General features: G+C 51.0%; 1 protein-coding gene across 2 annotated transcripts in view; it reads right to left on the bottom strand.

The window, feature by feature from the left end:
- epha3 (eph receptor A3) overlaps positions 1-13752 on the bottom strand; it is a 329916-nt gene that overhangs the window by 83223 nt on the left and 232941 nt on the right. Inside the window, exons 7-8 of one of the 2 annotated variants that reach the window (XM_072513451.1) lie at positions 3715-3874; positions 3315-3417 (exon numbers count right to left, since the gene is read on the bottom strand). In XM_072513451.1, coding sequence (XP_072369552.1) covers positions 3315-3417; positions 3715-3874 — 263 coding nt within the window. Of the gene's footprint in view, positions 1-3314; positions 3418-3714; positions 3878-13752 lie in introns of both variants that reach the window. The other variant, XM_072513450.1, reaches the window with a different exon arrangement.

Consider the following 13752-nt stretch of genomic DNA (forward strand, 5'->3'; position numbering starts at 1 on the left):
GGGGCTATGTCCCCACGCCCGCGAGAAAACGGGCGCGAAGCACTCTGGACTTTTTTTCTAGAAAGTCCCGAGTGATTCTCCGTTTCGAAGGGGGCTTGCAGGGCCCCGGAATAGTCCACGCAGCTACGGCTGCCAATACGGGGTCCTGCACATACGGCCGCAGGTCCGCGCATGCGCGCGGTGGCCCTGCGCAACATGGCAGACCCACACAGCAAGCTGACCCCAACAATATAGACCCCACCCCAGATCGCGCCCGCCGATCAGTGGCCGCCGATCCTGAGCCTGGCCGTGCTGGAGGCCCCCCCGGTGATGGATCCTCCGCCCCCCCGCCAGATCGCCTGCTGACTGGGTCCATAGCCGCCACTCTGAGCTCCCGCCAAGTGGAGCCATGAGTGAACCATGTCGGCAGGAAATCGGTCAACTGCCGGTGGAGAATCGCCGCGGGGGCCTCTTTCAATGGCCCCCGACTGGCGCCGCGTCGACCCCGCGTGCGCGACTGACAGCGATTCTCCGGTCAGCGGAAAATCGCAGGAAGGCGTTGGACCCGATCGTGGGTCTTGCGCCCCATTCTCCACCCCCGCACCGAGCGCGATTTCGGTGAGGAGGCTCAGAGAATCCCGCCCAATATCCCAGTGGAAGTGGTGGGATGTGTCTTCCGGTGATATCCGGCAGAGCACATAGAATCAGAGGGAGGAGGCTTTATTCAAATATTCCATGCATTCCAGCATTCCTAAGAACTCATCTCGGGTGCCTCCACTAGCCTACCCCTAAGATGGCGAGGGCCACGAAATCTAATGGAGGCTGCCCATTCCCATGGAGCCGGGGCAGGGGGGGGCGGGGAACACATTGTAAGTGTTCAGCTCAGCTCACCAGTTCAGGAGGACAACTCGTGGATCAGGACTCCACTTTTAAAAAGTCAGCCCCTTCTTTCGACCACCTTCTGTGCCACCACCGCAGCCTCAGGACCCCCCCACTTCACCCAACATACCTCTCTTGGGGTCCTCGAGCACCCTTCACTCCAACTCTTATGGGCAAGGCCCACTGGCCTGACCCCTGACACGAGCAACATGGCACCTGGGTACCCTGGCACTGCCAACCTGGCACCTTGGTAGTGCCAAGATGGCAGTGCCAAGGTGCCCAGATGTCAGGGGAGTGCCAGGATACCACTCTGCCCTGTCCACGACCACCAGGGGGAATCAACTCCCCAGCGAGACCCCCATGGTGCTGTATCGACTGGTTCACGACTTTGTGAGCCAGTACCAAACGGCGCCCGGTTGATGCCTCGCTGGCAAGACTGGTGAATCCCAGGCCCCGGGTGAATTGGGCGAGCATATATTTAAATGAGCCTAATAGCTCATTTAGATATGTGAGCCTGGATCTCGCCCAGCGAGAGTGAGATCCAGATCACAACTCGCTCCGAGATCCTGTTGAATCTCACGAGACCTTTTGAGCATCGCGAATTCCGATCAAGGTCTCTCGCGAGATTCAATGACCTCGTCCCGACACCAAGTCAGACGTGACGGGACCACTGAATCAGGCCCAAGTTGCTTTTTGAAGAAGAGATGGAAATTCTCCCTGTCCCCTGCCAAAAATCCATTGCTCTCTGCATTCTCCTGTGCCTCACGCTCCTGAGGTCCAATCAGTTTTCTGTTCCCCGCAGCTCCCATCTGTATTACTCCTGTACGGAGTTCAAATCAGGATTTAGGAATTGGAAAGCCAGTCAGTCTGATAGTTTATGGTTTACAGTGAAGAGGATTCAATGCCAATGCAACTTGTTAATGTAGCACTTCTAATAATAAACTGAGTTTGTCATTAAAATGCAATTTGGGCTGGATTCATTCGGCCCAACCACCAGAAGAATGCCACGGGCGAGCCACGGACAATGGACAAGTCCATCGACCTCGGATGGGATTCGCTGGTCGCCGGGTAGATGCGGCCACAGAATCCCGCCCATAATGTCACTATCTCAACAAAGCCAGTTCTGTGGTTAAATCATTTTTTGGTAGTTCAAAGAGCTTCAGTTTCAAAGGATATTGTTTAAGCCATGGTAAATTACCTCTTCTTCGACATTAACATACCAATCACATGACAGGTCGACTGGTCCTATATTCACTGGAGTTTAGAAGAATGAGAGGGGATCTCATTGAAACGTGTAAAATTCAGACACACTGGATGCAAGAGTGTTTTGTCCTCTGGGTGGGGGTGAGAGGAGGAGGCCTAGTACAAGGGGTCACAGTCTCAGGATATGGGGTATGCCATTGAGATGAGGAAAAACGTCTTCACTCAGAGGTTGGTGAACCTGTGGAATTCTCTGTCACAAAAGGTGGTGGAAGCAAAGCCTCTGAATGTATTTAAGAAAGAAACAGATGGACTTTTAGACTCTAAAGGCGCCAGGGGATAGCGAGAGTGCTGAAGTATGTCAAAGAGATAAAGGATCAGCCATGATAATATTGAATGGCGAAGCAGAGTCTTAGGGCTAAAATGGCCTATTCCTGCTTCTATTTTCTATGTTTCTCTGGCCTGGCATAGATTGGCGGAAAGAAACATGGGGCGAGTTTCTCCGTTGTCCGATGCCGATATGTAATCAGCAATCGGGCGGAGAAAGGATTCCAATGCCGGAATCGGGGCTGGCGCCGGTTTGACGTTGGTTTGCGATTCCCCACCCACTCCGAAATGGCATCATAGTGACGTGCGGCGAGCGCAGTCGCAATGCCGTTGGTGCCTCATCGGCCGGCCTACTCGCGATGCTCTGCGCCCGATGGCCCGAGTTCCCGACGGCACGGGACGCATATCCTCACACAAATCGTGAACCTGGCATGGCGGTTGCGGATCGTGTCCAGTACCGCCACACTCGGCCGGGATCCGTGCTGTTGGCCGGGGGGTGGGGGTCGCTTCTGAGAGGGCAGGGGGGACTGATGGGGGTTTGCCAGGGGGTGGGCTGTGGGGTCGCGGATGGTGGGTCGGGGCCGCGCACGGCCAGCGCCATGTTGTATGGCGCGACCGCTTTAGGTCATCAGCCATGCGTATGCGCGGCCTGGAACCTGGCCATTCTCCATCCTCACTAGCAGCGGGTGCAGGGCGGACTTGCAATGGAGAATCCAGCATTTAGGAGATGCAGATCACCAGGAGGCTAAGTATGTTACATCTACTACTCGCAGACTCGTAAGACATGTGCCGAATACATCACTTCCTGCAAAGGCAGTAGTTTAAGACATTCTTCAAAAGGTACATGCACATCACATCACAACAACAGGTGGGGAGTAAAATTGCTTGGGAAATGGTGGTTTCAACACAGAACATAATGTCCAACTAACCTCCCAATTATAATGTACATCACCACTGTGAGGAGGACGATGGCGACAGCTGCCGATATGGCAATCATGACAACCTGGCTGTTCTCACCAGCGATGGAAAAGGCTGAAATGCAAAGAGATTTTGTTTCAAAACTTGTGTTGCGATGGAACTTGAACAGAACAGAAAGAATACAAACTCTGCAAGAGTGGCTGGCTGAGGAAAATTATATTTCATGTCGAGGGGTTCACATCATATCATAAAGTGCAACAGCATTAATCATTGGCCGAACTCTGTGATGAAATTACAGCAGTGTGATCATTGCCTAAACTCATATTTTGCCAATTGCTCATCCCATCTCTTAGCTGATAGATTCCTCACAATGGGACACTTTTCAATTTAATAAAACTAACGCTCACTTACAGTCAGGATTGGTCTCAAATTCGAACTTGCGGCTGCTGGTCCCGTAACCAGCCGCAGTCCGGGCCCTGATCTGGAACAGGTAGGTCGTCTCAGGTTTCAGCCCATTGATGGTGACATTGATGCCCTTTGATCTCATGATAGTGTAACTGGTCTCCTGCTCCTGCTTCAAGACAAACAAAACAAGGCAAAATAGTTAACTATGGTTCACTTCTGCTTCCGCTCGGAGACCTTTTATCATAATCATTAAAAGAAGGAAAGAACTTCATACTGGACTGTGCCGCCATGTGTGATGGTCAACTGACGATCCTAATCTCCTTCGCGCGTCAGTTTTAGACAACAAGTGTTGAAAACTTGCACTTATCTCTCACTTTTACAATGTCAAAACACCCTGAAGTGCTTCACAGAGAGATGCAATAAAAAAATGGACTTCAAATAGGAGACAAGTGTTTACCGCTGTGAAGGCAAAGGGGAAATCTCACGGTATCTTCCATCCCCGGAGTAAGTAATTGTGCATCCAGGGGCTTTGTACCCTCCTTCGTGGCAGAGTGGGCTTATAGCGTGCAATCCACCATCATACCTGGGTGCCATATTTAAAATGCCTCAAAAATCGCTGGCATTGAAGAAAATCACGTTTAAGAAAGAAGGCGGATCTCCAGAAACACTCTGGAGCTGGACCCCTTCGAAGACACTTAAGCTGGAAGATCCATCTGATAGATGCCCCCGCCCACTGCTGTGGTGTTTCAAGGTCCAGGGTGGCTGGTGGCCTTCATCCCAAACTCCAGAGGCAGCACCAGGCCTTCTTCAGGTTAGTCCCGAATTTTCTGGACTTGCATGTTTTGCTGCTAGCCTTGTGGAGGCATTGGGGGGTGGGGGGGAATATTCTGTTTAGGTCTTCATCAGCGTCCAATTAGCTGGGTTGCAATGGGATGCAAAATGGTTTCACGCTGGCCTCCAGCAGGATTCTTGATCTGCCATGGCGGGCAGCATCAGAAAATCATTCTATAGATTCACGTTGGCATTAAAATTATTTTTGGCCCAGGTTTTACCCCTTTGCCCACTATTGGTCCCTCCAGCAGGGTCATGGGAAAATTCCGCCCATAAATCTTGAAGAGGAATTTGAAAGAGGAAGGCAGGGAGGTGAAGGGGCTTAGGGATAGGGAGGGGGGCTTGTGGATTTTGTGGGCCAGCAAAGCCTGGCCCGAACCACCTTCTCACAATGCCATACACGTGCACTTTATCAGGTATTGGTGGACAGTGATCAATGTCTGGATAGTTAGATGAATGTTCCTCTTCAAGCCTTGTAATACTACTATTGTCAGAGTTGCCCGAACAATAAGATATTTGGAAAATATGCCAAACTTTGAGGTTAGTCCAAATGTAATTGGATGATCCCAGGAATGGTAGGCCTAACATACGATGAACGTCTGAGGATCCTGGGATTATATTCATTGGAGTTTAGGAGGTTGAGGGGAGATCTAATAGAAACTTACAAGATAATGAATGGCTTAGATAGGGTGGACGTAGGGAAGTTGTTTCCATTAGCAGGGGAGACTAGGACCCGGGGGCACAGCCTTAGAATAAAAGGGAGTCACTTTAGAACAGAGATGAGGAGAAATTTCTTCAGCCAGAGAGTGGTGGGTCTGTGGAATTCATTGCCACAGAGACCGGTGGAGGCCGGGCGTTGAGTGTCTTTGAGACAGAAGTTGATAAATTCTTGATTTCTCGAGGAATTAAGGGCTATGGAGAGAGAGCGGGTAAATGGAGTTGAAATCAGCCATGATTGAATGGTGGAGTGGACCCGATGGGCCGAATGGCCTTACTTCCGCTCCTATGTCTTATGGTCTTATGCCATGATGGAAAAGTCAGCACACAACAGTCGGGTTTTCATCTCCTGAACAACAATTTATTTTGTTTATGACTTTAGATATGCACTTCTGGTTACCCTTTCACAAGAGCAACATTATTGACCTTGAGATGGTACAGAGGACAATAACTAAGATAATTACTGGTGCGGGATTTTCAATCGTTCACAGGGGCGGGGTTAGGTGCGAGCTCGCTCTGAAAATAGCGCTTTTGGGCGTGAGCCAATCTTCCAATATCTCAGTGACGCACTGGAATTTATAAAGGGAGGGAGGTGAGCCTGCAACCGGTATGCTTCCAATTAATTTGCTGTTAAGCTCATTGAAGAGCTTGTTAACAGGCTGGAGAAGGACAGAAATAAATTTTCAAAGCTGGTAACAGGAAGAGCAAATGGTCAGGGACACATTAGTGCACAGCTGTCAGAGGCACAACGGGGAGCCATTGCTGATTGCGGCTGATGATGAAAAATCTTGGATAAAAAAGGGTAATCGAACTGAAGTGCTCATGCAGTGGCATGAAGTTGCCCTTGTTTCAACATTGTGGCACTTGAGCAGTGAGTGTTTTGGACACTTGGGTGGACCATGAGCTGCTGGGCCTCTGCTCTCTTGCATGCCCCATTCACCCATGCAACAGCACGCCCAGTGATGGCTGTTAACAGTGCCCTTCAGAACCAACTGCTGCCTCCCCACTGTGTCCACTGCTCCTAAAATGGGCACTGAACCCGCCCATGGATCAATTATCTTTTTCCTTGAAAATTGCTTCACGTGACTGACCTGGTGTGGGGTCAGGCAGGACCCAGAAAGGGCTCCGCTACCAGGTTCCAGAGCCTGGACTGAAAAGTCAGTCCGCTGGTATCAGGAATTTGACTGGTGAAGGACGTTTAAGGAAATTGAGCTTCTTCTGTAACAAGAGACTTTGCAGTGGTTTAAATAAAATTGGAACAACAGTGACCGCACTTCAATAGCACTTCACTTGGTCTAAAAGTGGCTTAGAATATCCTGAGGATTTAAATAGTGCTTTATACATTCTGAAATTCTTCTTTAGACACAATCAGGTGAATAGCTAATATCAGCATATTCATGATGAACCAGTTGGTCAGACTCTTTGCAGTAATTTCTATGAATGTGTAGGTTTCAAATAAATGTCGGGCCCTGCCAAATTGCTGACAGCACAACTCACAGGCATTGGCACTGGAGGCTCAATTCAATCAGGTGCTGCTGAAAATTAAGGAAGCTTTTCCTGTTGCCAATTCTAGGTTAGTCAGGAGCCTTATTTGAATTATTCACTTTCCTTATAGTCAAAACAGTAATCCATTCCCTCGGACTGACATTCCTCACTCAAATTAATACAAAACAATCACCACCTTTAAAAAATTCCTAAAGGATTCCAGATCAAATCTTTTCATTGGGTCCTTCTAAAATTGAACTGCCACAAAGTCTGACAGTTGCATATGTTCAGGAATCACTTTAGCTCCATTCAAGTTACTCTAAGGCTTCAATTTAGGATAACATGTCACTGCATTTTTGAGGGGTTCCTGCACAACCAGAACTGCTGCCCTTGCAGAGGAGATGCAATCCCACTCGGACTCCATTGTATTGTTCAAGGAGCAACAATGAGTTCTCACCATGTTCTGGGCAACATTTCTGCAAAGAAAACAGCAGATTAACCGGAATCACCTCATACGTTGGATGTGCACAAAGGTTTACTTTATTTGCTCTGTAACAATAGTGTCAGCATTTCAGTGAAGCATTTTCAGATAATCCAAGGGCATCAAAAGGTGCCATAGAAAGGAAAATTCTCGATTTCCTGTAATCTGAAGTGTGTGGAAACTCCTTATTCAGTGCTGTCATCATACATCTTTAGAATGTTCCTAGGCTAGCTATCATATGGTGCTTCCCACATTTTGAAATGAAAATCGCTTATTGTCACAAGTAGGCTTCAAATTAAGTTACTGTGAAAAGCCCCTAGTCACCACATTCCAGCGCCTGTTCGGGGAGGCTGGTACGGGAATTGAACCGTGCTGCTGGCCTGCCTTGGTCTGCTTTTAAAGCCAGCCAGTCCTGTGCTAAACCAGCCCCTTTTTTGGTGATATGTTTTAGCTATTGTGACTGTTTGGAGTGTAACATAAACATCACAATTTGCAGCTTCTGTGAACTGCACTTTGTATCTTTAGATGGTAACACTTTACTTTTGTTTCCAGAAATAACAAACAGTAAGATTTAATCTTGAAGAGAATGCACTGAAGGCTTCCGACGTGATTAAACATAATAGCAAGGATGTATAAACCGAATCAAAACACAAAGATTCTGCAACAATCTTGCATGTTTGTTAGCTTCTAATGAACGTAAGCAAGTTGTTTGGAAATTCTTGTCATTTCTATCTTAGATCTCGGGTTTCCTTGCTGATATTGGGAGAAATATGATGCTGCTGTAAGTGATAGCAAGAATAAAATCCGTTTCGCATGTTTTTGGATGCACGATCAATTGCACAAAGACTAAAGTTGGGTACAACTGTGGCTTTATTACAGTCAGATGCGTGGCCTCCTGCTGCAGCTGGCGAAATGGCAGGGCACTGGAGGTCATGCATATTTATACAGTTCTCCGTGGGCAAGGCAGGCGGTAGGAGCTACCGGCAAACCTGTAGTGCAGGTCCTACCTTACATCTCCTATTACAGTGGTTCACCACATTCACCCCCTGTTAAAATGAGTCCGGCGGGGGTGACGTGAAACTATATACAATTAGTGCAATTATGTACAGTGGTAGGGAAAGAAAAGTCCATGTTGACGGTCCGGAGTCCGTCAAAGGTTCAGCTGGTGTTGGTGCTTTGTTGGGAGCGGCGTAACGGTGGCGGCGAAGTCAGTGCTGGCGATGGTGGAGGTGGCACCAATGGCGGTGGTGGCGGTGCTGATGCTGGCCAGTCATCGGGGAACTCCGGGAGCGTGCAGAAGTCCTCTTCGTCCTCTTGTGCGGAAAAGGGGAGGGGGTGGGTGGTCTGGTGGGGTCAATATTGGCGGCGCGGTGGGAGGTGGGGCGCATTGGTTGGGGGGGGGGGGGGGGGTGTTGGGGTGGAACCTGACGGTGCCAGGTCCCCGAGTGAGACAGTATCTTGGCGGCCGTCGGGGAACTCAACGTAGGCATATGGAGGGTTGGCATGGAGCAGGTGAACCCTGTCCACCAAGGGGTCCGCCTTGTGGAGTCGGACGTGCCTACGGAGAAGGACCGGTCCTGGAGCAGCGAGCCAATTCGGGAGCGACACCCCGGATGTGGACTCCCTGGGGAAGGTAAAAACACGTTCATGGGGTGTGTTATTAGTGGCGGTGCACAACAGTGACCGGATGGAGTGCAGAGCGTCAGGGAGGACCCCCTGCCAGCGAGAGGCTGGGAGGTTCCTGGACCATAGGGCCAGCTGGACGGCCCTCCAAACCGTCCCATTCTACTTGCCCATTTCCCCGGGGGTTGTTGCTGGAGGCTATGCCCCTGCTGAGCAGGAACTAACGCAGCTCATCGCTCATGAATATGGATGTAGGCGGGGAAACCGAACAGAGCGAAGATGGTGCTGAGGGCCTTGATGATGGTGGCAGACGTCATATCGGGGCATGGGATGGCGAAGGGCAATCTGGAGTACTCATTGACCACACTGAGAATGTACGTGTTATGGTCGGTGGAGGGGAGGGGACCTTTGAAATCCACGCTGAGGCATTCAAAGGGGTGGGAAGCCTTCACCAGGCACGCACGATCCGGCCGGTAGAAGTGCGGCTTGCACTCCGCACAGACCTGGCAGTCCCAGGTGACTGTCCTTACTTCCTCGATGGAGTAGGGCAGATTGCGAGCTTTGACCAGATGGTACAATCGAGTGACCCCCGGGTGACAAAGGCTGTCGTGCAGGGCCCGGAGTTGGTCCACTTGTGCGCTGGCACATGTACCTCGGGAGAGGGCGTCTGGGGGCTTGTTGAGTTTACTGGGGCGATACAAGATCTCGTAATTATAGGTGGAGAGCTCGATTCTCCACCGCAAGATTTTATCATTTTTGATCTTGCCCCGCTGTGTGTTATTGAACATGAAGGCTACCGACCGTTGGTCCATAAGGAGAGTGAATCTCTTTCCGGCCAGGTAATGCTTCCAATGCTGCACAGCTTCAACGATAGCTTGGGCCTCCTTTTCGACGGATGAGTGTCGAATTTCCGAGGCTGAAGGCTGCGGGAAAAGAATGCCATGGGTCTGCCTGCCTGGTTTAGAGTGGCGACAAGGGCGACGTCTGAAGCGTCGCTTTCTACTTGGAAAGGCAGTGACTCGTCCACTGCGCGCATCCCGGCCTTGGCGATGTCTGCTCTGATGCAGGCGAAAGCGTGTTGTGCCTCGGCTGCGAGGGGGAATTGGGTGGACTGGATGAGTGGGCGGGCCTTGTCCACATAGTTTGGGACCCACTGAGCGTAGTAGGAAAAGAACCCCAGGCAGCGTTTGAGGGCCTTGGGGCAGTGGGGGAGGGCAAGTTCCATGAGGGGGCGCATGCGGTCGGGGTCAGGCCCGAGAAGTCCGTTTTGGACTATATAGCCGAGAATGGCTAACCGGGTCGTGCTGAACACACACTCTTTGTTGTAGGTCAGGTTGAGAAGAGTGGCAGTGCGGAGGAATTTATCGAGGTTGGCATCGTGGCCCTGCTGGTCATGGCCGCAGATGGTGACATTATCGAAGTACGGAAAGGTGGCCCGCAAATCGTACTGATCGACCATTCGGTACATCTCTCTTTGGAAGACCGAGACCCCATTTGTGACACCGAAAGGGACCCTAAGGAAGTGGTAGAGGTGACCGTCTGCCTCGAAGGCAGTGTATGGCCGGTCCGACTTCCGGATGGGGAGCTGGTGTTAGGCGGATTTCAGGTCAATTGTTGAAAAGACCCGGGACTGCGTAATCTGATTGACCATATCAGATATGCGTGGGAGGGGGTACGCATCGAGCTGCGTGTACCGATTGATGGTCTGGCTGTAGTCCACGACCATCCTGTGTTTCTCCCCAGTTTTAGGCACCACCACTTGGGCTCTCCAGGGGCTGTTGCTGGCCTTGATAATACCCTCCTTAAGAGGCCGCTGGACTTCGGACCTGATGTAGGTCTTGTGTGGGTACTTACTGTCTGCTCCTAGTGGCAACGGGCTTGCAATCCGCAGTTAGATTGGCAAAAAGGGAGGGGGGATCGACCTGGAGGGTCGGGAGTCCGCAAACGGTAAGGGCCCGCCGAGTTTGAGGCTCTGGAGGTTGCACTGGAGATCCAGGCCCAACAGGAGTGCAACGCAGAGATTAGGAAGGACATAGAGGCGGAAGTTACTAAATTCTACGCCCTGGACCATGAGGGTGACTGTAGAAAAGCCTCGGATTGGGACAGAGTGGGATCCGGAGGCTAGGGAGATCCTTTGATTGGCAGGGTGGACCGCGAGGGAGCAGCGCCTTACCGTTTCTGGGTGAACGAAGCTTTCGGTGCTCCCGGAGTCCAGCAGGCACGAGGTCGCGTGGCTGTTGATTTTAACCGTCGTCGACGCAGTGGCCAGGTTGTGCGGGCGAGATTGGTCCAGCGTCATCGAAGCGAGCTGCGGGTAGCCATCGGATGCTTCGGGTGGCGAGCGTGTGCGATTCCGAAGTCGGGATGTCCGGAGACCCTGTGGGGGACAAGATGACGGCGCCCATGGTGCGCACATTGCGGGGTCGGGACAAGATGGCGGCGCCCATGGCCGAAGGGGGACAAGATGGCGGCGCCCATTGGTCGCACATGGACCCGGGAGAAGATGGCGGCTCTCATTGTGCGTCTGGTGTGGGGGAGGGGGCAATAGTGGCCGCGATCGCAGCGACTACGCGGGTCTGGCACACCACCGCGAAGTGGCCCTTTTTACTGCAGGCTTTACAAACTGCAGTGCGTGCCGGGCAGTGTTGGCAGGGGTGCTTCTGCTGACCGCAGAAGTAGCAGCGGGGACCCCCGGGGTGCGCGGATCGGCGTGCGGCGCAGGCGTATTGGGAAGGCAGGGCCCCGGCTGAGCTCGACAGCGGGGTCCCGGAGGGGTAGGAAGGAGTAGAAGGGTGGGCAGCACGGCAGGAGGGGTACGATTGTACGTTACGGGATGTGACCGTCATGGAGAACGCCAAGGTTTTCATCTCCGCCAGTTCGAGCGTGGCCCCTTCCAGTAATCGTTCTTGGATGCGGTACGACGCAATCCCAGTCACAAAGTCATCGCGCATGAGGAGATTCGCGTGTTCGGCGGCCATAACGGCCTGACAGTCACAGTCCCGGATGAGTGGAATTAGGGCTCGCCAGAAGTCTTCGCTGGACTCACCAAGTAGTTGCGAGCGGGTGGCAAGTACATGCCTGGTGAAGAGCGTGTTCGCCTTCTGCGCGTGGTGTTCCTTAAGGAGATCCATTGCTTTTGTGAAATTCGTGGTATCTTGGATCAACGGGAACACGCTGGAGCTCAGTCTGGAGTACAGGACGTTTATCTTCTGAGCCTCCGTTGGCTCGGGGTCCACAGCCTTGATGTACGCCTCAAAACATGCTAGCCAGTGAGCTACCGGCGAACCTGTAGTGCAGATCCTACCTTACATCCCCTATTACAGTGGTTCACCACAAGTTGCAATAAAAATTAAATAATTCTGGAGGAGACTAGGGGGTGGGGGAGGGGGCAAAGAGAGAGACGCTGTGGCGAATGCAACTGCTCCTCATGCCCGAGATGTGCCACTGGTTGCCAACCCTCCAGGATCACCCTGGAGTACCCAGGAATTAAATAGTAAACCCTAGCAAATAATCCAGCAGGACAAAAATAATAGGGACATAGAAAAAATCGGTTTGCTATGAAAACAGAATTGGAAATGGGGAAAATGGCATTTTGGCTAGGTGTGTCAGGTTAGAGGTGGGAGGTCAGGTCAAGAAAACTCTTGAAATACATTCAAACAGATTTGGCAAGCCTGGATATTTCTGTGCTCCACAGAGTGAGGCCAGTTTGTTAGCACAGTTCCAACAGAGCTCATAGTTGACATGCGTTGCCAGAGCTGAGGCCAAGAGACAAGAGACTGGATTGTCTGGGCGCACATTGAAGGCACCTCACGCCACTGGGAAACCCGCGGGCGGCAGTGCGCTACCAGCGGGAAAAGAGAATGACCTGATGACCGGAGAATTCCAGCCAAAATGTTCGGCAACAGGAATTTGAAAGAGCCTGCTGGCAATTTTTAAGATAGGTGCCACATCCGCAATGTTGCTGGAGGAGGATGCTATGATTGGGCGTTGGAGATCATGGAAAATGAAGTCCTTTACTGATGGATCAAAGGTCAGCTAGCAAAGTCAAAAATGAACGTGATGGCTGTCATTCCTTGATGTGCCCTTTGCAAATGACACACGTGAGTTCCTAATACCCTATTTAGGCAGGTTAGCCGCATTGTGAGAAGAAACCCAAATTTAGAGAAAAGCACATGAGCAGGTGCAGCCACTTTACATCACTCCAGCAACCCCTACTTCCACGTTGACTATTATTAACATTGTGCTAAATTAGTACTTTTATGATTCCCTCAGAACTGGTGAGCAGGTGGAACTTTCTGATCTATGAATTTACCAATGCAGCATATTGAGGAAATTTTCCCTCATTGAGGTATTTCTGTTAGTGTAGTCGAGTTAATTTTCATAGCAGAAACCTTCATTTAAAGAGCACACATTTTTTTTTTTTTTTTTTAAAAAGGCTTTACATTTATTTTTGGGTTGTAGATGGGTCAAGAAACAAACAAAACAGGAAAATTAAAAAACAAAGCTCCTTCGTCAGCACCTAAAAGATAAAAGGGGCAGCACGGTAGCATTGTGGATAGCACAATTGCTTCACAGCTCCAGGGTCCCAGGTTCGATTCCCGGCTTGGGTCACTGTCTGTGCGGAGTCTGCACATTCTCCCCGTGTGTGCGTGGGTTTCCTCCGGGTGCTCCGGTTTCCTCCCACAGTCCAAAGATGTGCAGGTTAGGTGGATTGGCCATGATAAATTGCCCTTAGTGTCCAAAATTGCCCTTAGTGTTGGGTGGGGTTACTGGGTTATGGGGATAGGGTGGAGGTATGGACCTTGGGTGGGGTGCTCTTTCCAAGAGCCGGTGCAGACTCGATGGGCCAAATGGCCTTCTTCTGCACTGTAAATTCTATTAATGTTCACCAGAACCAATTTATTTAG

Source organism: Scyliorhinus torazame, chromosome 8, assembly GCF_047496885.1.
Source record: "Scyliorhinus torazame isolate Kashiwa2021f chromosome 8, sScyTor2.1, whole genome shotgun sequence".
Classification (NCBI taxonomy): Eukaryota; Metazoa; Chordata; class Chondrichthyes; order Carcharhiniformes; family Scyliorhinidae; genus Scyliorhinus; species Scyliorhinus torazame.